The sequence below is a fragment of the Arvicola amphibius genome, chromosome 11 (genome assembly GCF_903992535.2).
Source record: "Arvicola amphibius chromosome 11, mArvAmp1.2, whole genome shotgun sequence".
Classification (NCBI taxonomy): domain Eukaryota; kingdom Metazoa; phylum Chordata; class Mammalia; order Rodentia; family Cricetidae; genus Arvicola; species Arvicola amphibius.
In genome coordinates this window covers 54,770,482-54,796,156 of record NC_052057.2, presented here as the reverse complement: position 1 = coordinate 54,796,156, position 25,675 = coordinate 54,770,482, and the positions used below count along the sequence as shown (strand labels likewise).

At 37.5% G+C, this 25,675-nt stretch overlaps 2 protein-coding genes across 5 annotated transcripts in view; one reads left to right on the top strand and one right to left on the bottom strand.

Moving 5' to 3' along the window:
* LOC119825915 (ceruloplasmin) overlaps positions 1–16,496 on the top strand; it is a 48,288-nt gene extending 31,792 nt beyond the window's left edge. For 2 of the 4 annotated variants that reach the window (XM_038346930.1, XM_038346927.1), the window contains 10 exons: positions 880–1,030; positions 2,534–2,746; positions 4,143–4,350; positions 5,534–5,673; positions 7,024–7,152; positions 8,897–9,003; positions 10,391–10,607; positions 10,970–11,109; positions 12,063–12,237; positions 16,187–16,496. In XM_038346930.1, coding sequence (XP_038202858.1) covers positions 880–1,030; positions 2,534–2,746; positions 4,143–4,350; positions 5,534–5,673; positions 7,024–7,152; positions 8,897–9,003; positions 10,391–10,607; positions 10,970–11,109; positions 12,063–12,237; positions 16,187–16,203 — 1,497 coding nt within the window. In that variant the 3' untranslated portion in view covers positions 16,204–16,496. Of the gene's footprint in view, positions 1–879; positions 1,031–2,533; positions 2,747–4,142; positions 4,351–5,533; positions 5,674–7,023; positions 7,153–8,896; positions 9,004–10,390; positions 10,608–10,969; positions 11,110–11,652; positions 12,017–12,062; positions 12,238–16,186 lie in introns of those variants that run through there. The other 2 variants (XM_038346928.1, XM_038346929.1) reach the window with 2 other exon arrangements.
* A 698-nt stretch (positions 16,497–17,194) lies between these two features.
* Positions 17,195–25,675, bottom strand: part of Hps3 (HPS3 biogenesis of lysosomal organelles complex 2 subunit 1) — an 89,521-nt gene continuing 81,040 nt past the window's right edge. Inside the window, 5 exon segments of the mRNA XM_038346931.1 lie at positions 17,195–18,130; positions 18,132–18,197; positions 18,199–18,218; positions 23,614–23,706; positions 24,289–24,511. Of these exon segments, the coding sequence (XP_038202859.1) occupies positions 18,089–18,130; positions 18,132–18,197; positions 18,199–18,218; positions 23,614–23,706; positions 24,289–24,511 (444 nt within the window). The 3' untranslated portion in view covers positions 17,195–18,088.

Below are 25,675 nucleotides of genomic sequence, written 5' to 3'. Positions count from 1 at the left end.
CCCCAAACTAGATAGTTCTTCTACTTCATTGTTCATTTTGTTTTAATTTGCCTGAATGTTGTGTGGATTCTTTTTCCAGCTCGTTGTCATGTCATTTCCTCATTGAAGATGATCTGTGTGAGTTATAGGTATCCTTACTGGTTTCAAGAATGCAGAAGTCTTTTTTCCTGATTCCATCACACAGATATTCTCACATTAGGTTTTATCAGGACAACAAAATACCCAAGACAAATAACTTAAGAGGGGTCTATTTCAGATCTTTGTTTTAGAGGGGTCAGTCATAGCTAGTTAAATTCCATTTTCAGCTATAGAGAAACAGACATGCATATGGTTGAAGAAACCTGTTCATCTTCATGAATAGGTGTGTATGAGACATGGGAAGAAAATAGGGAAGGGAGAAGGGAAGTGGGGGAGGGAGGAAAAGAGAGGGAGAGATATGCTACAAAATTCAATGATACAATCTGAGTGACATTGTCCTTTCAACTGGGTCCAAATTAAAGTCTTCATTACAATCCAATAATGCCATCAGCTTGGAATTAACCCATTACCACATATCTTTGGGGACATTTCAAATCTAAATCACACCTCTATTTGGGTAAATTATTTTTTTAATGGTTTCAATTTGTATGGACAATGTGGGCATGAAGGAAGAAGGAAATTTGAAATTTTAGATGCAAGATGCTCATGTTACCTTACTAAAGCAATAGACACCAGTGAAAACTTTGGTGACCAAGTGGAATATGTCATGAACCAAATATTAAAGGGGAACAGAAACTTCTGCTGACATTCCTTAAAGTGGCTTGTACCAGAGGATTATGTATATAGAAATCTTTTGTTTTACTCACTTTATCTTCACTTTATTGTTATGTTGATTTGCAGAAAGATGTAGACAAGGAGTTCTACTTGTTTCCCACAGTGTTTGATGAGAATGAGAGTTTACTCTTGGACGATAATATCAGAATGTTTACAACTGCACCTGATCATGTGAATAAGCAAGATGAAGACTTCCAGGAGTCTAATAAGATGCACTGTAAGTACTACATCTCTTCCACCTGTCAGGCTACTTCAGCAGTACATAGGTAACAGTACCAATTAAATCCAAAGTGAGCAGATTTTTAAAATTACTATTCAATAAATAGAAATGAAATAAATGTCTTTAATTTTAAAACAAACAAACAAGCAAAAACCCACAGAATAACTAGGTGTAGCAGACATGTTAATGAGATGAATGTACCTTTAAAAAAACACTTATTTATTTAGAGGGGTGAAGGGAAGGGAAGGAGGGAGGGAAGGAGAATAAAACAAGCCATGTTGTCTGTGGAGGTCATAGGAGAACATGCACAAATCAGTTTTCTCGTCCCAGAATTTGGGTGTTGGTGGGCTTCACAGCAAGTGCCTTTATCAGCTGAGCCATCTGGCTGGCCCTGGAATGTGTTTTAAAGTTCCCTATGTCGCAGTCTCAGCTTTGCCCCAGAGCTTTTTAGAACTACAAATTCTTGGACCCATTTTTGAGTTTCTGAATTATAAACACTGCAATAAGTTCTGGGAATCTGTATTTAGCAAATTCTTTAATTGATTCTGATAGCATGCTCAACTTGAGAATAATGGGTTAAATGCTATTCTCATTTGTAGCCCAGTAATGACAGGCTCCTTTTATTATTTTCAGTTACCCAAAAATATAAACTCTTTCATTGTGATTTAAAAATATGAACTCTCTGCCATCATGATTTCACACTTGATTGCTCATCAGAATCAACTGACAACTTTTAAAACTCCTAACACCCAAGGAAACCTGCATCACTTTTATTTAAGTGATGATGAGCATCAGATTTTCTTTTATGTTTTAGCTAATTTCTATATGATTAGTTTTCAGAGATGGTGGGCTAATTGTTCCAAAGACCCACACCATTTAGAAAGAACAATAAATATTTGCTGTAGCTGTCAGAAGTAAAAATGGTAAAGTTTCAGTACAAATTCATAGTTTTTTGTTATTTGGATGTTGTTTTTTGTTTTGGTTTTAAGCTAGAATGATTCTACTCACACTACACAAAATACTTACAATATTACTTTAAATTCTACATTTTGGACATGACAAGATTATTTTCTTTTGGAAACAGTAGTGAGAAAAGTTTTCCTATACAAGACTGTCCCCATTTTCCGAGACGAATCAGGAAATTTCTTATGTAGAACAATAAATCCATTCCCAGTGTCCTGACACCCAGGGAAAGCTGTTATCATTTACAGATGTAGTTGCTCACAAACATGATCTTTGTAAGAAGTGAGAAAAATTGCATGGAATCTCATTCCAACTGAAAACACTGAAATCTTCAGTGTTGTGGGGACACAGCACTCTGTGAACTCAGACCTGCTCCTGCAGCCAGGGTTGGCTATAGCAAAGGCATTTCTGACACAGAAACAATGGGCAGGCTTGACTGTGTCCTTATACTAGGAAGTAACATTAGGAATTCATTTTCATTTAATAGGATATGTTATTTCAACCCTTTTTCTCCTGCCCCTCCTCCAACTTTTTCAGCTATGAATGGATTCATGTATGGCAATCAGCCTGGCCTCAGCATGTGTCTAGGAGATTCTGTTGTGTGGTATTTGTTCAGTGCTGGAAATGAAGCTGATATACATGGGATATACTTTTCAGGAAACACTTACCTGTCCAAAGGAGAAAGAAGAGACACTGCAAACCTCTTCCCTCATACAAGTCTGACCCTTCTTATGAGACCTGATACAGAAGGTACATTTCTCTTATTGGCTAATGTCTTAGGGTTATGATTGCTGTGATGAACCACCATGACCAAAGCAATTTGGGAAGGAAGGGTTTATTTGGCTTACACTTCTTTATTACTGTTTATCACTGAAGGAAAATGGGACGGGAACTCAAACAGTGCAGGAGTTGATGTAGACAGTGTGGAGGAGTGTTGATTACTGGCTTGCTAAGCCTGCTTTCTAATAGAACCTAATATCACCAGCCCATGGATGGCATCACCCACAGTAAGCTGGAACCTCCCACATCAATCACAAATTAAGAAAGTACCCTACAGCTGTATCTTATGGAGGCATTTTCTCAATTGAGGTTTCTTTCTTTCAGATGACTCTAACTTGTGTCAAACTAACATAAAATTAGCCATGACAGTAGATTTATTGGTTTTCTTTGAAAATACTAATGAAAATATACAGAGCAATGAATTCTTTCAATGCATACCAAACAGATTTTTTCTTAAGAGAATAATTGGGTCACTATTGTTGAAGCACACATCAGGTGGACCTCTTCCTATTTTTATGTGGAGCAGGAGGAGAATATATGTAAGAACGTGTGTGTATATTTGTGTGTATGTGCATTTTCCTTGTTTCAAACAGCAGAGTCTCTGACATGGTTCCTTCTCAGTCCTTTTAAACATAACTGTGATAAAGCAGGCTAGAAGAAATGACTTCTGCATGTAAGCTTTCATCATGTCCCTACAACTTTGATGTGGAGTTGGCATACTGGCTGCTTGCATTTGGATATTCTATACAACTACTGTTGCCACGCACATTTAGACACAACTGTGGGCCTTGTTAGGGGAAAGAAATTTATTCATATCATGAAAATATGCTTACTTGTTTGTGGCCTCTCTTGATTCACTGTGTGAAACTTAAGATCAGTTAACTGTATGCTCATGAAAAAAACAAGAGAGAAAGATGATGGATAATAACGAGAGATATTCTCTCTTAAGACATAAGCTTTGAGCACATCTATGAGGTTCCAGGCAGGTGGAATAGCAGATGCCCAGAGACAGAAATACCTCACATTGGATCTTAGAACAGTGAGAGACTTCTGTCACTGGAGAAGAAGGAGCAGTGGGTGGTGTGAGGATTAGAGCGCTATAAATTTGGGCGATAAAAGCACTGATCAAAAAAAAAAAAGACAGCTGGGCGATGGTGCTGCATACCTTTAATCCCAGCACTCAAGAGGCAGAGGTAGGTGGATCTCTGTGAGTTTGAGGTCAGACTGATCTACAAGAGCTAATTCCAGGACAGGCTCCAAAGCCACAAAAACCCCTGTCTTGAAAAGCTAATAATAATAATAATAAAATAAACTACTACTGTCAACAAAAAAATATATTGACAAGTTTTCTATTTTGCCACTCCAGGGACTTTTGATGTAGAGTGTCTTACAACAGATCACTATACAGGCGGTATGAAGCAAAAATATACTGTGAACCAGTGCAATCAGCGTTCTGAGGATCCCATTGTCTATTTGGGAGAAAGGACCTACTATGTTGCAGCAGTGGAGGTGGAATGGGACTATTCACAAAGCAGGGACTGGGAAAAGGAGCTGCATCATTTGCAAGAGCAAAAGTAACTATCCGGTCTCAGATTCCCAAATGCTCAACTGTAATTTTAGGTTTTCATTTCATTAAAGAGTTATACTAACCCTTAGAAAAAGCAGCAACTGCATTAAGCAATAGCAATGACCACTTCCTGGGAATCTGTGCTCATTCATTTCTACTCCTCTTGGCATCCTCACAGGATACCTTCCTTTGACCCATTCTGATTCTGTGAAATCATCGCTTTTCTGATGGACTGTCACTCATCTTCAGACCCATCCGAAGGGAGAGCAGTAACAGTGTTGCTTACTTTCCCTTCCTGATTTTATTTCTAGTATAATAGTCATTCCATATTCCTAGTTCTGCTGTATGGTTTTTAAATGTTTAGCAGTTCTTTCTTCTAAGAACTTAAAGGAAAATATATTTAAGGCCATTATGACACAAACACTGTGAAAAGTTAAAAAATCAGTAAGGATAAATCCAAATAAAGAATGGCCACAGAAACATCAAGAACATCTGTCTCAGCATCATGTGACGTCACCTGATACTTCTAGGTATCCTTATGTTTTCTAATTTTCTCAGGCATCTCTGCTGCATCATGTAATTTCATCGTGTGGCCTCATGTGAACACGATCTGAGGGACTAGGGTTAGCTGTGGTACAGATAGGCCTAGTATGCCCAGGAAAATTAATGATCTGGCTAGCAGTAAATAGCTGGATAATTTAGCTTCAGTGATGAGTGTGGTCTGAGATAGAGAGGACTAAATGTCATTTTTGTGATTTGGATAGTGATTTAAAGAAATCATTAGTTAACTAAAACTATAGAAAAAGAAAATGACTAGAAATATATGCTACTTCAGTTCCTATTGACTAGACATGCTGTATTAATTCCTAATTGAGTGAATCTGAAGTTCATAACATGTTAGAGTGGAAAAGAGATGAGATGATTTGATCAGTGTCTCTCTTAAGGGACACAGGAACTACAGCTTCTCCAGACAGCATGGATCAAGAGGTCAGCTTAGCTAGGCAAGAAGTCAGGGCGAGGACTGAAGCAGCTCACTAGACAGTTCTCTTTGTATGACACCTCACTATTTCTAAAGTCTATTTTTTTCTTACTTGGGATGGAAAATAATTATAAATGAGCATAACTATTAACAAGAAATTTTAATCAAAAATTAAAACAAACAGTAACCTGCATTGATTTTTCTTTTCTAGTATTTCAAATGTGTTTTTGGATAAGGAAGAGTTTTATATAGGCTCAAAGTACATGAAAGTTGTGTATCGGCAATTTACTGACAGCACATTCAGAAAACAGGTGCAGAGAAAAGCTGAAGATGAGCACTTGGGCATCCTAGGTAAGGTAAACAGCCCCATCTTGCCAGTCTTGGGTTAAACAAGTGATGCCTTCAGCAACAGACATCCATGTATATAGAATGCATCTAGCTCATGTATTAAAGTTGTTTTTTTTAAATCATCCAATAAAAAGAGAAGTTTTGTTTGCTGAAGAACACAGATATCACTTATTTCTTTCAAGAACAACATCAATCCATACACTGGTTAAATTACTTATACTTAGCCAGGCAGTGGTGGTGTAAGCCTTTAATCCCAGCACTCGGGAGATTGAGGCATGCAGATCTCTGAATCTGAGGCCAGCCTGGTCTGCAGAGTGAGTTCCAGGACAGCTAAAGCTACATGGAGAAACCTTGCCTCAAAAAAAGTAATAATTTTTTTACTTGATGCCTATAGTATTGGTGAAGTTCCTAGAAATTACCTCCTAACAAAAACCTTAACCAAATTCTCCTTGTTATCATACAACCCTTAATAAAGAAGCTCAACTATTTATTTGAAAAATTAAGATGTAATTAATCACAAGGAAAAATAAATATATATGGGGGTTGAAAGAATGTTTTTCCTTACAGAAAATCAGGAAAGCTGCCTTCAGGTTTTCAGGATTCACAGTAAGACAGAGTGTAACCTGCATCCCATGAGGCTTTTCAGTACTTTCACAGGATCAGAATTTCCCTAGTGAGATACTTTAGAGGAGTGGTCCTCAACCTACCTAAAGCTGGGAACCTTTCCTACAGTTCCTCATGTTATGGTGACCCCCAACCATAAAGTTATTTTGTTCCTACTTCATTGCTGTTTTGCTACAGTTATGAATGATAATGCATCTGTGTTTCCTGATAGTGAAAGTGTCATTCAACCCTTAAAGGGGTCCATACCCACAGGTTGAGAACCACTGCTCTAGAGCTAAGGGTATTGTTGGGGATAACAAATGCATGTGGCAGAAAACAGCTGCAGCTGACTGCAGAGCAGAAGCTGGACTGCAGGCTTCATCCTTCCCAGCACAACCCTTTGCTAAGAGCCTGGAAGTCTACACTAAACCTTGACAGGAAGCTGTGTGCAGCATCTCCTGGCCTGCCACCAGCTTTCCCTGTTAAATCTCTGACCCTTAGAGAGTTTTCAGGTTGCAGTGTCTCCTGGAACTCTGATTAAGAGATACACTAAGGTCTCCATATTTAGGGAAGCTCCATCTAGTGTTTTTATGTACATCCTCTGGACCAGAAATAAATCATGGATTGTAACAGCTCCCTGGGAGGAAAAGAAGACTCCATCCTTCACAGTAAAAAGTTACCTGATTTTGCTTTTATCATTAACACAGAAATTCCAAAACAATAAACTAGTTTTCCTTTCACTCCATTCAGGTCCCCAAATTCATGCAGATGTTGGAGATAAAGTAAAAATTGTCTTTAAAAACATGGCAACCAGGCCGTACTCAATACATGCCCATGGGGTGAAAACAGAGAGTTCTACAGTTGTTCCAACATTGCCAGGTACTGAGAGCAGAGGGATGCATCATACAGATTTTATAGCTACTTCACAAGTGCCAACTAAAAACGAATGTTGTAAGGGATTACAAAGGTGGAAAAAGAGGATATAGGGAAGAGCGCCCTGTGTGAGTGATTCTGTACAAGCTAGTTTGAACCAAAACAATTTGCAGAGGGGTTGTAAAAACAAACATGGAAGTAGTAGACATTTACAAACACAGAAGAGTGAATTAGAGAGATGTTCCCTCCACTCAACTAGAATTGAAGTGGCATCTGCTTCACTTTGGGGTAGAATGTTCATGCACCAGTATCTCAAACCATGTCTGTGATTTGGAATTTAAAGCTTGGGTATTTGCTTCAGTACCTGGCATGTCCCAAGAGATCAACAGATGTTTAATTAAGATAAAAATTGAGATAGACTATGTATACTTAAATAGAAATTAAAATTATTTTACAGGAAAAGGATTTGTTTTACAAATTTATCAGTTCCCAAACATGTCAAACAAAAAAAAGAGTATTCTGTAGAATTTCTTTTATAAATTTAAGGAAAAATAGAGCAAAAACTTCTCTCTTGACCTTCTAAGAGATAAAAACAGATAATATTGAGTCATAAAGAAGGCTATGAAAAGATTCATTAGATAAGAGTAGCTGGTGTTATTTTAGGTAGGACAGTCAGTGGGGCTGGGCATTGGTGAAGACTTAAACGATAAGGAAGGTGCAGCTCAGGTAATTGTGGGGTAACATTCTAGGACATCAAGTGGGAGTATGCTTCGGTCTCTTAGAAATGGCAAGAAGCACACAGAGTGACAGAATCAGATAACAACAGAAGCAGACATAATTGGTCGACATCAATTGGTCTCACGGCTCCACGAGGAATCATTACTTCCCTGAGGATGATAGTGAGACGGAAGCAGGAAAGGAAAAGGTGAAGCTTGTTCCACAGGGCAGTATCAGTACAAAAACACCTTGAGCAAGGTGCTGAGCCAGGGAGTTACCAGCCACAAGATAGCTGTGAAAAAAAGATATTAATAAAACCTTCAAAGTAAGAAAAGATGGATCAGTTTCTTCAAACTATGACGTTAGAATGACAATCACTCTGGTTTTGTTATGGCAAGGGAAATGAGAGCTGCTTAATTCATAGTAAATATATGATGACATAAAAATACCCTAGTGCAGCTGGGTGGTGGTGGTGCATGCCATTAATCCCAGCACTTGGGAGGCAGAAGCTGGCAGATCTCTATGTGTTCGAGGTCAGTCTGATCTACAAAGCAAGTTCCAGGACAGTTAGGACTGTTACACAGAGAAGTCCTGTGTTAAAAAACCAAAGCCAAAACCAAAAAACAAACAAACAAAAAAACCCTTACTGTATCTTAGAATTAAACTCCAGGGCCATCAAGGTGGTTCAGTGGGTAAAGGTGCTTAGTCTGATAACTCAAGTTCCATCACCAGAACCCACATGGTTGAAAGAGAGAACTGTTACAAACTATCCCAACTTTCATGTGTGTTGTGGTACACACACACATACACATACACATACACTCACTGTAAGATTAAGAAACTAAATTCCTGGAAGAATTTTGAGTACTATTATTTTTTAACATCTTGACATTTTTACCTTCTGGATCACTAGTTATCAAGGTTTAATAAATGCATATATATTGTATGTGTATATAAAATATATATGCATATGAAACATGTTTGTCAGATATAAGTTGAATATAATCAGATATGTAACTCTTGGTTAATTTAGGTGAAATTCGCACTTATATATGGAAAATCCCAGAGAGATCAGGTGCTGGAACAGAGGATGCAGCTTGCATCCCATGGGCTTACTACTCAACCGTGGATCGAGTTAAGGTAAACTTTAATCACTTGTTTCATGAGGATTCTTCAGATAGAGAGACAATTGAAAGAAGATAAAGTTAGAGTTTTCCTGTACTCCAATCTATGTCAAAATAATTGGAAAATAAGTTGCTCTGTAACCTATTCCAGTTTACATTTTTAGTTTGTTTGCTTTTAAACATAAAGTTATAACTATCCCATTCCTGCTGATTATTAATAACACTTAATAAAAATTACAAACCAGAGTATTTAATTTTTTGATATGAAAATTTACTAAATATAAAAACTAAGATGAATGGCTTTAGAACTTTTTATTGTAATAAAAGCAATCCCGATAGACAATCAGAACTGTAGACATTGTTCAATAAAATATCACAAAGCCAAAAATCCCCCAACAACCCTCTCAAGTGAGACGGTACTCTGTTCTGTGGAACATAATCTTGATCAGGATCCTTCTGAGTAACTGACATGCCAATGCAGGTGCATGCTGGGCACCTCCACCAGAAATTTTCAGATGTAAAACCTAGCACCTTCTGAAAGAGACACTTCCAAAAGAGGTCTTCCACCCCCCACTTCATTTCCTGTTGCAAAAAAAAATAGCATAAGTGCTGCTCTATCCATTCACTCAAGCCAGAACTTTGAACCACTCATCTTACCAAAACAATTTTCTCCTACAATTGCTCAGCTCACTCCTCTCCATTTTCACACTTCAGTGCTTGTATTTTGTCTCAGCTGCTGCCTCCCAGGCTTCAGACTTTTCCAAGACTTTCAATCAAGCAATATTACCAGACTAAGATGTAGACTTGCTATTTTTCTCTGTCCAGGGTTACTTATGACACTGCCTGAATTTCACTAATATGATACAGCCCAAAGATGATAAGAGACACAATATGCCATCACTGATACCTGGCCCCACTAACCTCCTCAGATGTTAAAAAGAATTAATTGTGGCTTTTCACATGGGTATTCATTAGCATTCTGTTTCTCCATGACAATGAACAATTTTCTTGACTTCTACTCATATCTTCTATTCCTATATGAGTTCCTACAGCAAAAGGTTTTGTTTCATTCAGCCACAGATGTATAGTGATTGGCTCATCCAGATAAGCCCACAAGCTTATGAAATAAACAACCACCACTGTTCATTCAGGTAGCTCATTAGTTAAACCATTTTTTTTATCTCTGTAAGTTCCACATCACCCACATAGCCTACTTACTATTCATCATTTCAACTTAATGATGTCAAATATGAAGATACTAAAGTTGTGGCTTCCCTTTGACTTAGGTGCCCCACTAAAATCAGTCCCTCCAAAAATGCTGGAATTGTGAATAATAAGGTCCGAGCTCTCTGAAATCCTGTCCAACAGTTCCAAGATAACTGCAGTTTCTGCTTTTTTTTTAGGATCTCTATAGTGGACTAATAGGCCCACTGATAGTTTGTCGGAAATCATACGTGAAAGTATTCAACCCTAAAAAGAAAATGGAGTTTTTCCTTTTGTTTCTAATATTTGATGAGAATGAATCTTGGTACTTAGATGACAACATCAAAATATACTCTAATCATCCTGAGAAAGTAAACAAAGATGACGAGGAATTCATAGAAAGCAATAAAATGCACGGTATGAGAAACTATTCTAAGTCACATTCCTTTTCTATCCCTTTCAAAGAAAATCATGTAAGACTGTTTTATTTAGAAATATTGTAATGTAAAATCCTGCTCAAAACCAGAATAGGGTTATGTTTAAAATCTTGACTAATTCCTCTTTCAACTCCAAACTCTCATTCCCTTTTAAATATATTTACAAATAGGATTAATGCTCTTTATATAAGATAAATTGAAAAATAGAAGTGATATTGGTGAACTTGAAAGATCTGTTTTCCCCAACTATAGTGAAGTAATTTGTTATATTGACCTAGTAATAATTCCTATGAAGCCATTAATAAGTTTAAACTATTCTGAAATGTATCAAATTTTCCTCAGCTATTAATGGAAAAATGTTCGGAAACCTACAAGGCCTCACAATGCACGTAGGAGATGAAGTCAACTGGTATATGATGGGGATGGGCAATGAAATAGACTTGCATACCGTACACTTTCATGGCCACAGCTTCCAATACAAGGTAAGAGTCACCCACAGCAGTCATTCTTGCTCTGCTTAATATGTTTTAATTTAAGCCATTAAGTTTCATCCATGAAAAGAGGACATTCAAACAGCACTGCAGTCTCACTGATACAACAGCCTCCTCACATCTTGGGCCCGTCCTTACACTTGCAGGTTTTTTCTGTTTTCATAGTTCTACTCACACAATTCTAAGGCCCCTAAAGTGGAACGGCTGACAGAGCAGGCAGGAGTGTTCGCATAAGGGTGGAGCAAGCAGCAGAGACCAGAACCAGCCTTCACTACAGCCCTACTCATTCCAAGTTCTCTCTTAAATTGTGTGACATGAATTAACACTTAGCTGTCAAGCAACGAACATCCGCAGAACTACCCTTTTATCTAGTGAAAGCAATGTTACTCTTGAAGATGCTTTTCCCCCCATTTTTAAACTAATGTAGAAAATGTGCAGGCTACTAAAAAAGGGCACATTGCAGAATGTTCATTTTATATCTGTATTGTTTTCTGTACATATATCATTAATGGGTTTTCAATATTATTTCCACAGAAATATGCCAGCGACAGAGGTTGTGAATACTTGAACTGCCACTACTATTTAAATTCTTTATCAGCCTCCTTTTCTGCTTCTTTTATACTCTCTTTGTCTTAGAGTTTCACAAACAAGATAGACTATGATGGATCCAAACAGAAGTGACACTACAGCTTGGCTGCTTTGTGTAGCTCAAGTCTCTGACAAAGAGGCAAGCCAGAATCATGGTGTTAGACATAATAGTTCTGACCAATCAATAACCTGCTTCACATCTTCTTTGGAAGCCCTGAGTGCTGAAGTTTTAGGTGAAAACCACAGATTTCACTGCATAAAATATGGAGGGACTCATTTTTTTTTAAAGAGAGGTTTCTGTTTTTCTAGTATTTGGAGCTAAATTAACTCTAATGTTTGTCATTTTTCTAATAAAGCACAGGGGAATTTACAGTTCTGATGTCTTTGACCTTTTCCCTGGAACATACCAAACCCTAGAAATGTTTCCACAAACACCTGGAACCTGGTTACTCCACTGCCATGTGACTGACCATGTCCATGCTGGAATGGAAACTACCTACACTGTCTTACCAAATCAAGGTGAATATCCAGGTAGTACCTCTAGGTGTAATGAGTGCAATTAAGATTCCTGATTTGTCTAAATACATCTTCTGATATGAAGTACTTGTGAACTGGCAGCCCTGGTGCCTTCTTTCTCTATCTCTAATAGAATGTTTTAGTGTTGGGCCAGTGGGATATCACTTACTTGCTACAATGGCATTGGCTGTCTAAGTGTACAAATGGACACTCACTTTGTAGTGTCATCACACCAAAAGCTAGTATAAAGCAACAGTCACATTAGTTTTTTAGTTTTAAAACAAGAAAGCAACCGTGACTTATAAATGAAGATTTAGAACTTAATTTCTTGAAGAGAAAACATTAACAATTGTTTTCTCCCACATAAGAGAAGCATGAACCAGCCCAGTATAATTTCAATTCTTTTTGTGTTGCCAGGACTGTTTCTAGAGGAACTAGGAAAAGCTAAAATTTAAATTCTTTATTCACATATATAAGTACATACATACACCTAGACACACACACTCACTTGCATATACAGAGGACAGAAAAATATACAATCTTTTTGTGAATACATACCAACAATAAAAGATAAAAAAGTAAAATTCTAGCAATGGTTGAGAACTGTAGGAACAGAAAGGGAAAAGTAATTGAAGGAAGTTACATACAGAATATAAAATAATAGAAGCAGTACGAATGTGCTTGCATGTTTATATGAATGTGCATGTTTGTATGAGTGCCCATGCATGGGTATGTTTGTGTGAGTGTGTGTATGTCTGTGTGTTGTGGTTCTCGGGCAGTAAAAAGTTGTTACTGGTAATGTACAGCCACCTAAGACTCATAAAAGCAAATAAACTGTTGGATTTAACCCCAAATAGGAGACCAAGATAAAAAGTCAATGAGGCTTGGAAAAAGAATGAGAAAGTCTCTACATCGGTGGATCTCAACTTATGTGTTGTGAACCCCTTAGGAGGGATCAAACAACCCTTTCACAGGGGTCATATAAGATCATTGGAAAACACAGATATTTACATTAAGCTTCATAACAGTAACAAGGTTACAGTTATAAAGTAGCAATGAAAATAATTTTATGATTGGGGTCACAATAACACGAGGAACTGTATTAAAGTGTTGCATCATTATGAAGGTTGAGAACCACTGCTCTAAGTGAACAAGCTTGCAGGGCTAGTGAGATTGCTCAGCAGTTAGCAGTACTGGCTGTTCCTCCAGGAGATCAGAGCTCAGTTCCCAGCTCCCACATGCTCTTAACCCTCTCTAACTCCAGTTCTGAAACTGTAACTCCAGTTCTGAAACTGTAACTCCAGTTCTGAAACTCTAACTCCAGTTCTAGGGATTCTAATGCCCTCTTCTAATCTCTGTGGGTACAATGCATGCAAATGGTATACAGATATACATGTCATGCAGGCAAAATAACCATATTAAAAAAGAAAGGAAGGAAGAAGAGGGAGGGAAGGAGGGAGGAAGGAAACCAAAAGAAGGGAGAAGACAGAAAGAAGGAAGAGAGAAGAGAGAAGAGAGAGAGAGAGAGAGAGAGAGAGAGAGAGAGAGAGAGAGAGAGAGAACGCACTTGTGTATAAACCATGTAAAAATTAATGGAGAAGAAGGAACACTGAAGCAATTGAAAAGTTGTGTATGTAAATGTTTGGAACACTGGATGCTGCCACAGGCTGGTCGTGCAAATAGAAACACTGAAGATGGGGCTGGAGAGATGGCTCAGAGGTTAAGAGCTGTTTTTCCAGAAGTCCTGAGTTCAATTTCCAGCAAACACACATTGGTTCACAACCACCTATAGTGGGATATGATCCCCTCTTCTGGCAAAATGGTATACATGCAGATAAAGCACTTACATACATTAAATAAATAAATTAAAAATAAAAGAAAGGGCCAAGCAGTATTGGTGCACACCTTTAATTCCAGAACTTGGGAGGCAGTGGCAGTCAGATCTCAGTTCAAGGCCAGCGTGGTCTACAGAATGAGTTCCAAAACAGCCAGGACTCTTTCACAGAGACACTCAGTCTCAGGAAAACACACACACACACACACACACACCCCAAAAAAAAAAAAACCAAACGAAAACACAGGAGAGACTTCTGTGTCTAAAAAACCCGAGGGAAGAGGGAGTGGTAATTGCTGTTTAAGAAGGAGAAAATGCACTTAAAACAGCAGAGGGACTTCGCAAATAACCAATATGAAAGAAGAACATGGGAAATAATCTTTAAAAAATTGACTTTCACAAAAAGAAATGATATTATATAGGGCTGAATGAAAGAATAACAGAAAAATGTCGGAACTAAACACAGAAAAATAGGGAGCCACGCTTATCAGTCTATATTATCTTTAAATAAGTTTGATAGAGCTTTGGGGAAAGCTACTCAATTCTACAGCTCAGGAAATTATTGCCTTTCATTACACAGACAAGAGCATATAGAAATAAATAAATCTTCTGACATCATGTATCAGGTGACAATAGTCTCTTCAAGGAAAAAAATTAATTAATTAAAAATAGTGTCTATCTTTTATGTCAGGTCTATATTTCTCCTTCTCCGACACATGTAAAAAGCACTTTTGTTGAACTATGCCTACTCTGTCAGATAATCTTTAGGATACAGACTATAGTGGTAAAGCTGACTTAATTTTAGGTTCCTCAAAGCTGGACTATTCTAGCTAAATAGGCACATCTATTACAATACAATGATGAATATCTAAACACTTTCATTTGATAAAGTAGAATTTTTTAAACTTTCTTTGGATATAATTTAAAACATAATAAAAAAGGCTACAAAAGAATTCCCACAGACCTTTCTTCCATACTTAAGGTTGCAGCTGCCTTCTTGCTCTCTTCCCATCTCCCCGTCCTGCCCTTGAACATGTCTATATGTTTGTGTGTGTATGTGTGTGTGTGTGTGTGTATGTGTGTGTGTGTATGTATGTATGCGTGTGTATGTGTGTATACTTGTATTTCCTAATTATATTCTTTTGTATAACTTAATACCATCATCAATGTCAAGAATGGTTTAAAAAAGGATAAATCTGTAGAGATCAATAAAAATCAATAAAAAAGAAAAAATGATAAATAACTAGAGTCCCTTTTCAGATTTTAACAGCTATCCCCTCATATTATTTACACAAAAAGAAAATCCCAGCTCATACAAAGATCCTGAGGGACAACTTCCCACTTTTATCTTTGATATCACTGACTTCTTTTTGTTTTAAATTTAATTCTATGTGCAAAGATGCTTTGCCTGCATATATACCTTTGAACCTGGTGCCCACAGCATCCCAGAAAGGGGATCAGATCCCCTAGAACTTGTGTTATAGATGGTTGTAAGCCAACATTTGGGTGCTGGGAGTCAAACCCAGGTCCAACCTCCCAGTGACACTTTGTAATACAAAATGTGAGTTCACTGTTTCCTCATCAGACTACACACTGTGGCACTAGACACGCTCATCCCTTCTAGCAGAAGGCTGTCTGTCCTAATATGCTTTTCATTGCTAACTTTTGAGATTTGGCTGAGTGTGGTATCTGCCAAGATTTTCCACAATAAATTTACTATCTTTCGTCTTTATGATTAATTAGGATCTTTTGCAAACAAAATTTCCTTAATTAAAGCAATACTAGAATAAGTGATTTTTAAACATATGAAAATAAATGAATTAAAAATTAATCAAAGCAACTGGGCAGTGGTGGTGCATACCTTTAATCTCAGCACTTGGGAGGCAGAGGCAGGCAGAGCTCTGTGAGTTTGAGCTCATCCTGTTCTACAAGAGTTAGTTTTAGGAAGGCTCCAAAGCTTCAGAAAAACCCTGCCTTGGAAAAACAGAAACAAACAAACAAACAAACAAACAAAAACCAAGAATTAATCAAAGCAAATACAATTTTAAAAATAGAATATATGTAAAGTACTTTTAACCATATAAAACACAGTATTATAAGTAATCATCTTAAAATTTCTTTCTTCTATAGGGACTAAGTCTGGCTGAAAGAAATGAATTGGTGATAAGTGAAAGAACAGAACAATGATTCATAACAATGTATGTGTCACTGCTGAATAAAACATGTATGCTGGATTGGCTGCAAACAACACAAATCGAAGCCACACAACTGTTCCTTTGTGGGAGAACTGGTATGACTTAAGATGGACAGATCAACATATATCATGGCATGTATAAGTTCACTGGATAACAGAATTGCTTCACATAGTCCACTTATACCTGCATTGTTAGGACTTTGTAAAAAAAAAATAGCCCCAAACAAATAAAAACATATGACCAGATGCTGTCCTTGCTACCTTCCCAGGATCACTATAAAGTTCACTGAATTGTCTCTAACTCTTGCCTTCTCATCAATCACTCTAACAAACCAAAGAGGTGGGACTAAGAGTACAAAAAAAAAGGAAAAGTAAAGACAGCAAGCTGCATTTTTTATAGAAATCTTGAAAAAAAAAGTCAAAAATGCTATCTGGAAATAGAGAAATATAGAATCCAATAATATTAAATTTAAAAAGATAAAATTCAGATAATAATTAAGAAACTGCCAGTAAGAAGACTAAGTCAAGGTTCCAAGGAAATGAGAGAGCAGTTTTGCAGAGCCTTACTGGGCTTACAGCTCTAGCAAGGAGCGGGCCATACCATAATCTGCCACAAAAGGTTCTAAAAGGGGGCAATGGCTAAGAGCACCTTCCCATACTGAGTGGCTCCAGTTCTAGAGGACCCAATGCCCTCTTCTGGCCTCTTGGGTACCTGGATTGCACACAGTGGCACATACATAGACACATAAAAATACACATAAAAATACATCTTTAAAACAAACCAAACAAATCAAGCAGTAGTGGGGAACACTTTTAATGCCAGCACTCAGGAGGCAGAGGCAAGTGGATCTCTGTTAGTTTGAGGCCAACTGGGTCTATAGAACTAGTTCCAGGATAGCCAAGGCTGTTATACAGTGAAATGCTGTCTCAAAACAAACAAACAAACAAACAAACAAACGAATGAACAAACATGTATGTTATTACAAAGAAAGACACGAACATCATGATAGTTTTTATTTTCTCATATACTGTGGTTGAAAGAATAAGAATGTATATGTGTGTGTGTATGTGTGGTGTGTGGTGTATATGTGTGTGTGTGTGTGTGTGTGTGTATGTATGTATATATTAGAAAGAAGACCTAGCTAGAAAATATGTGAACTCAACAAGTAATATACAGACAAGTACATTCATCTAATTCTGAGAGAAGCACACCATGAGTTTCAAAAGCAGCTCAAAAGCCAAGTATGCAGTCTTTCACTGGAGTGAAACATTACATCATTTTCATACTTAGGGAAAAAAACAAAATAGTAGCCCAAGTAGGAAAATCCGTAACAATGAGGATACTGTTTGAATAGCAAGAGGGGCAATTGCACACACTCATACTTGCGATGTATTTTCTTCCTGTTATTCTGGGGTGGACAGGATTGCCATGCTCCCAGCACTGAATCCATGGTAATTCTCACAATTGAACCCTTTCTTCAGCTTTGAAAATACCTGCATGACACTTCACAACTGGAACAATTGGGAGGTTTGCATAGATTGAGGTCACCACAATAGTCATAATGAGTTCCAGGCCCACATATGATAGAGAGTTAAAAAAATAAAAAATAAAACGAAATACATGTAAAGAGATCTTACATCTTGAAGATTTTTTTTTTACATTCTAGACAATGCATTGGGTCTGATTATAGATTAAGTGAACAGCTACCATTATATGATAAGGTAAGCAAGTACCATAAAGCAGCTGCAATACACATTAACACAAAACTCTTTGGGCTCATTTATCTGGGACTGAGCACTTAAAGTAGAGTCGCTGCTTATGCACTGCAAGGAATAACTCAAGTCAGTGACTTCTTCTGGCTGCAAAAAAGGAGGTAGGGGCAGGAAAAATGCTGCAGCACCATCTTCTGGGAGAACATTCAAGAAATCCCTCAGATCCAGTCCCACAAGCAATAACTGACAAGGCTTCTGTTTGTGGGAAAGAAGAATATATGAGTTACAACTAGAAGTCCATTTTCTACAAATTTGCTCTTAATATTACAGCGTTTCTTCAAGTAACAAAATGCTAGAATCATAAATAAAATAAAACTCTTTAATCACATATCATGAGTTCATACTTTCTAATTTCTCCCTTCTAAAGCCTTTTGTTTTGTAGTTAGCTCCTGGAATGAGTTACCAATTCACTGGGAGATTGCTACATTGTTTTAATCAATTTCTACCATTTTGTAATGAGAAATATAATTACATACATGCTGCTTTAAAGTTGAGACTGCTGCTAATGTATAAATATTGTTTTCTAAGGCATGAATACCATTCAGGATAAAACATTTTCCCGAGTAGGGTCCTGTCAATAATGAGATTCTCATGTAATTAAAAAGCATATATCTTTTGTCATTACCATATACCTTCTAAATAGTAATATACTCTAGTAAACATTTTCAATATTAAGGAATTTAATAGGGTTGGGAATACTCAGCTTTAGAGCCCTTGTGTAGTGTATACAATTTCCTGGATTCACTCCTCAGCACCAATAAGAGCGTGTGTAGGTGGACGGTGTGTGTGTGTGGGGGGGGACAAACATTTATAAAAAGATAATTATGCAATTTTATGTTTCTATTACTTCTTAGTTGGTGCTACTGTCCTACCATAGAAACAATAACTTTAGAGAACTGAGTCGATAGCTCAGTTGGTGTAGTGCTTGCCACACAAGCTTGAGGACCTAAATTCAATCCCCAGAAACCATGTAAAAGAAAGCTGATGGCTCTTGAGGCACAATGACCAAGACTGACCTCTGACATGTACACATAAATGCACACATTCCCTCATTTTACAAAAAAAGTCAGGACCGTGAGGGAACCTCCAGCTGGCGACAGATGGGGAAGGTGACTGAGCCCCACATTGGAGCACTGGACTGAGCTCCCAAGGTCCTGATGAGGAGCAGAAGGAGCGAGAACATGAGGGAGAAAGTCAGGAACGAGAGGGGTGCGTTCACTCATGGAGACGGTGGGACAGAACTAATGGGAGATCACCAACTCCAGTGGAATGGGACTGATGGATCATGCGACCAAACCCGTCTCTCTGAATGTGGCCAACAGCGGGGGCTGACTGAGAAGCAAAGGACAAATGGCTCTGGGCTCTGATTCCTCTGCATGGACGGGCTCTGTGGGAGCCTTCTCAGCTTGGTCGATCACCTTCCTGGACCTGGGGGGAGTTGGGAGGACCTTGGTCTTAGCATAGAGTGGGGAACCCTGATGGCTCCTTGGCCTTGAGAGGGAGGGAGGGGAGGTATGGGTGGAGGGGAGGGGAGGGAAGGGGGAGAAGGAGGGGAGGGAAGGGGGAGGAGGAGGGGAGGGAGGGGGGAGGAGGAGGGAAGGAGATGGAAATATTTAAATATAAAAAAATAAACAATGAGGAAAAAAAAATAAAATCTTGTCTTAATTTTAACCACTAACCAGGTCTTCGGAACAGAATTCTCAAGTAATGCTGGTTAGCAAAAACAGAAAGGTAGGCTAGTTTGGGGCTGTGTGTACATGTGGATGGATATAAATTGTTTTTATAAGGCCAACTAAAAATGAATACAAATTATTCACATTTTACCACATATTATGGTATGTATGTCTTCCCTAAATAATCATTTAATGGGTTTTGTCTAATTATGAATAACAGCAAATCAGTAGTGGTCAAAGGAATCATTTTTTTTGTATTTGTAATTGAGCATTATTGACAATAAATCTACTCAAACATTAAAAAAATGAATTAATAACAAGAAGGAACAGCATTTTCTGGGAAAATATTTCTTCCTCCTCTTTACCCATACTCCAGCATCATCGCCCGTATGTTCCTTACCCATTTGCAGGGCTACTGTACAACCCCCTCTATCATTTGTCAATTTAAATCATCCTTCATACAATGGGATGGCCAGTCCTGTAACTGAGAAGTTAAAGAACGATGCAACAGTGACACATGGGAAGGACTTTTAGCTGCTCAATCAGATACACCTGAGAACAGAGGGATACTCTTCAATGTACATGCTGCGTGACTTTAAATATGGGGCTTGGGGCTAGAAATATGACTCAATGGCTAAGAGCATTTGCTGTTCTTCCAGAGTACCTTAGTTTAGGTTGCCAGGACCCATGTCAAGTTTCACAACATACTGTTACCCCAGTTCTAGATTTGTCACCTCAGGTCTCTGAGGCCTCCTGTACTCAAGTGCACACACTCACATGGAGACACACATACCCTTCTTAGGTTACCTGCACTAATGTACACACACCCATACACACGCACACACACACACACACCCCTTCTGAGGTCGCTTGTACTCATGTGCACACACCCACACCCACATGTAGACACACATACACACACATACACACACACACCCCTTCTGAGGTCACTTGCACTCATGTGCATACACCCACCCACATGTAGACACACATACACACACATACACACACACACCTTCTGAGGTCACTTGCACTTGTGTGCACAACCCATATGCAGATAAAACTACATATTATTTAAAATAATAAAAATAAATCTTACAAAAAGTTACTGAGTCTTCCAAGTGTCTTCATCTACAACATACCTGGGTACCATCTGCTAGTTTCCAGTGTTCTTTGAGAATGATAATAGGATACTTCTCTAACATACGAGATGATCCTAATAAACAGCAACCACTAACTAGCTTACAGAATTCATATGAAACACATAAATTACTATTAATTTCCTATCAAACATATTTATTTACCTAAACATAGAGATTATAAGTAGTAGCCTAGATACAAGAACTTTTACTTGGGGTAAGTACGGAGCAGTTACAAAGTCAGTAAAAATATCACCACTGTTCAATTCTCTTCTCACACCAGTGAGGCCTTAATATAAATTATAACTCTAAGAATGAAACCAACACCTTAAATCTGTACAAGTATTATAAAAGCTCCTCCTAACCTCTCATTTGGTTTCCTTCCTGAATCCCTTAATGTTTTTATTTATTTAATCCAAAGAGAATATACTAACAGTTATGGTGTGTGGTTCAGCTGGAGAAAATGAAGATAAGAAAATATTAAAATAGGGGCAGAAGGCTGTTGTGAGATGTCTCGGTATGTGACCATTTAGTGGGAGGCTGCTTGTTGGTTCCCAGATGTTCAGCCCCAAAATAATCACACAGAAACTGTATGAATTAAATCACTGCTTGGCCCATTAGTTCTTGAGTTCAATCCTCAGAACTACAAAAATGTAGAAAAAGAGAACCAACTCCAAAGTTGTCTTTTGACCACCACATGTATATCATAGCATATAAAACATGTATGCACATACATGAGCACACACAATAAATAAACAAATAAATGAAATATAAAATTGTAGGCTGTGAATGTGGCTCAGAGGGAAAAGTACGTGGATGAGAACACAACAACCAACACTCATAAAAATCCAGATGTGCTAGGTAGTCCATCTGTAATTTCAGTGTGTGGGAATCAGGAGACAGGGAATTCCCAGAGCAAGCTAGTCAAAGTAGCAAGCACAAAAAGCTTCAGATGCAAAGAGAGACCCTGTCTCAATTTGAAAGGTGGAGAGTAATCAAGGAAAATACTTGATGTCAACATGAAATCTTTGCAGATGCCTACATATGCATATGTGTTTAAACACCTGCACACATGTGCATACCACGCATACACCTAAGCACACACAAAAATATTACTTACTTTATTCTACTATTCAGCTATGAGATCATCTAAGAATGATCCAAAAAGAAGTAAATCAAGCCAGGCAGTGGTTATGTCTGCCTTTAATCCCAACATTCGGGAGGCTAGTTCTAGGACAGGCTTCAAAGCTACAGAGAAACCCTGTCTTGAAAAACCAAAATAAAAGTAAATCTACATACTTAAAATACCCCAGCATATCTAAAATATGTTCACCAAACATTAAAAGTTAATTTCACTGTCAAAATTTTGAATGACTTTTAAAACCTTATGTTTACAATATGTTACAATATTAGATCTTTTTAAAAATAAAAGTAGTGGGCTGGAGAAATGACTCAATGGTTAAAAGCACTGGCTGATCTTGTAGGGGACCTGGGTTTGGTTTTCAGTATCCACATGGCAGCTCACAGTTGTCTGTTACTACAGTTTCATAGTAGTTGACGCACTTTTATTGGTCTCTGAGGGCAGCAGGCATATATACACGATGTCTATACATACACACAGACCAAACACACATACACCTAAAAATATGTAAACAAAAATAAATTAAAAAATAATAGTTCATTATTTCAAAATCATTAACAAAATGTTCCTTAAATAATCTACCTATTCACTGTCATTTCAATAGCTCTGAATTACTGCACTGGTTCTCAACTAGGATAATTCTGTCCTCAGGTGACACCTGGCAGCATCTGGAGATACTTGTATTTGTCATAACTGGGGTGGTGGTGATACAAGTAGAAGACAAAGATGCTGACTAGCATTCTTAATGGTATGGGGAGGAAGCCTTCTCAACACAGATAATTTTCCAAAGCAAAATGAAAAGTTCAAAAAATAATATCACAGTAGAAAAATTTTTCCTAAATGTGTTGTGTAAGTCCCTGTCCACCATCTTCAACCTGGTCTTTTTATAAGTCTACTCAATATTGTCCTCTAGAGTCAGTTAAGAACGTCTCGTTAACCTAACAATATTTAAAAACAGACCTGGAACTCAGTTCCAATTCCAAAGGCTCTACTCCTAAGTTCTTCTCAGTGGTCTATAGCTCCCAACAGGAAGACCAAAAAGAAATGAAACCCCATCAACAAAGAGCCACAGATCCTTGCCTACAGGAGCTCAATGCTGATAAGGAGGCTGTACCACAAAAAACAAATAAAACTCTATGCCAGCTCTTGCAATACTGCAGTCTAAAAATAGTAAATCACACAGAATAGTCAGTGTTTGTTCTAGCAGTTTATGAATTATAAAAACCCAACTATTCCAAAGCTACAGAAAACTGGAATTTAAATGTTTAAGGTGTAATTCATTGAAGAACAATAAGTTTTTCAATACTTACAATTTTGTTTACTAAACTTAATTTCCTACATGAAGCAAATTGAAAAGCAAAACTTCTAAACTTCTGTAATATTTTAAATATTGGAATTTCCAAGAAAATAATAAACTAAAAGTCCAGAAATGTTAACTTCTAAGAACATCAGCTCTGTGGCTATAGATGATGAGTGAGAATCAAGTGTGAGGGGCAACATGAAAGCTGAAAACACTTCAGATGACTTCTGTGACCTTTGTACCCCACTTAATATCATGGAGACAAACAAGAACTTGTCCTACTTAAAACTGAGAGTAAAATTCATAATCATCAAAAAAAGAGAATTTTAAATTTTACCTTTTAAAGATGATAGATAAAGTTGGTGTTTCTCTCCACCACACTTTACTTTCTGACAAAGATCAGGCAGCAGTTTTTTTCCACCACCAGAATCTATTTTTAGGGGGAATGAATACATTTTAGTATGTTGCATCTAATCCTCAGATTTCTAATGAGATAAAGAAGGCCATGCAAGAGAGAGCACACAGGAAAATGTATCCTTTGGCCTCCTTTGGTCATGGCATCACCTCTGTTGCAACAAGAGCTTTATCAGCAGCTAGGCTTCTGATGAAACTCAAACAAAAGGGAAAGCCTTTGACTTAAAGTACACATGCACACATTTATTTTCAAGGAAAAACATAGATATGTCCTTTTATCATTGGCAAGAAGAAATGAAAAAAGTGCTAAAGCTAAAACTCTATTAATTGCTAAATCAAAGACCAAATACTGGGAAGGTGTATTCCCCACCACACACATGTCGCCCTGCACTTTAAGTACTCACTGATCTCATCTGGAAATAAGGGCTCTTTAAAGATGAGATGGATCATCCCCATGCATTTTAAGAGCACCTAAAAGCACTGCAAGTTCTTTGGACATACAGTCCTGTAAAACTATACTAACATAAACAGTTCTCATTTTGTAGATAAGTCAACAAAAGCACCCAATCTTATCATCATGGATCAAGACTAGGAACACAATCTGAAATGCATACCCAATGTTCTTCTTTCAGTTCCTGATTAGCATATGCAATGACTGCCTCCGGGCATCTCTCTAGCAATGTGTCTATGCACTGTTCATACTCTTGTAATCTTGTATGGCAAAGAACATGAGCACTGAGGCCAGCAACAGTATCTTCTGAGAGCAGATCCAGAAATGGAATAATGGAACTTACGTCAAATGAAGGGCCACAAATGAGAGACTACGAACAGAAAAGTGAAATATTATGGAATGAAACATCCCAAATTAAAACACAACATACAGCATTTTTCAAAGTGATAACATCCCACTTTGACAAAAAAAAAGAAAATGCAATTTTAGAGAGCAGGAATTAGCCCTGAAATACTTGTACTGAAGTGCTAAATAATCTTAAATTTAGCTCTAGTTTAAAAAAAATCTGTGTAGTACAAAGCAATCATCTTTAATTAGGACTCTATCCCGAGGATATGACCAACATGTGGTCAGGGATTTATGTTCCATAATGCTTTTCATGGGTACTTGTAACACTGAAAGCCCGTGGGTGGCTACGTGTCCAACAAGAAGGAATGAGATTAATAAAATATGGCACATACTTTATGGAAAATCACAGAATTGCCAAAATTATATTTCCAAAGGTCAGTTAAGGAGGACAAAACTGAGTCAAAATGTCTTGAGGCAAAATTTTACACAAAGCATGACCAATGCTGTAAAATCCACATAGTGTACAAAAATATAGGAAGATATTTGGCAGAGTACTGCAGTTTGAAGCAGAGATTGGCTTAGCAAATGAGGAGGTGGGACAAAGCCCTGTTTTGTTTTATTTTCTTTTAACATTTCCCTGTCTTTTCCAAAATTTCAATGGGAAGCATATAAAATGAGTGTACATGTGGGTGGGTGTGTAGGTGTAACTATCCTTGTTAGCATTAACTGTCACTGTAATACATATGAATCTCCATAATTAACTACCTTTATTAGTTTGGTCTGCAGCATGTCTATGTTACTCTGTAAAATACTGTTGAGATTGGTTTCTTGGACATCTTCAATTTTTTTTCCAGTACTGGAAATCGACTCCACCTCCCCTCCTTAACACATATACTATTTATTCCTTTCTCCTACCAAGATCTCCCTGCCTCAACTCTGATTTGGTAGATTTCTCTGATTCTTTATTTTTACAGACAAGTACATGGGGAGGTAGTATAGAAAGGGTAGGAGCCAGGACAACCTGGAAAGAGAGCAAGGTATTTACTAGTCAGTGTTCTCTCAAATAATAGCTCTCTAACCTATCAACAACTTTCAGATTTTATATTATTTTATTTTTTTTATTTTATATTTAATTATTTTATAATTATTATAGAAATATGCCCTATAGTAACTGAGGACAACAGAC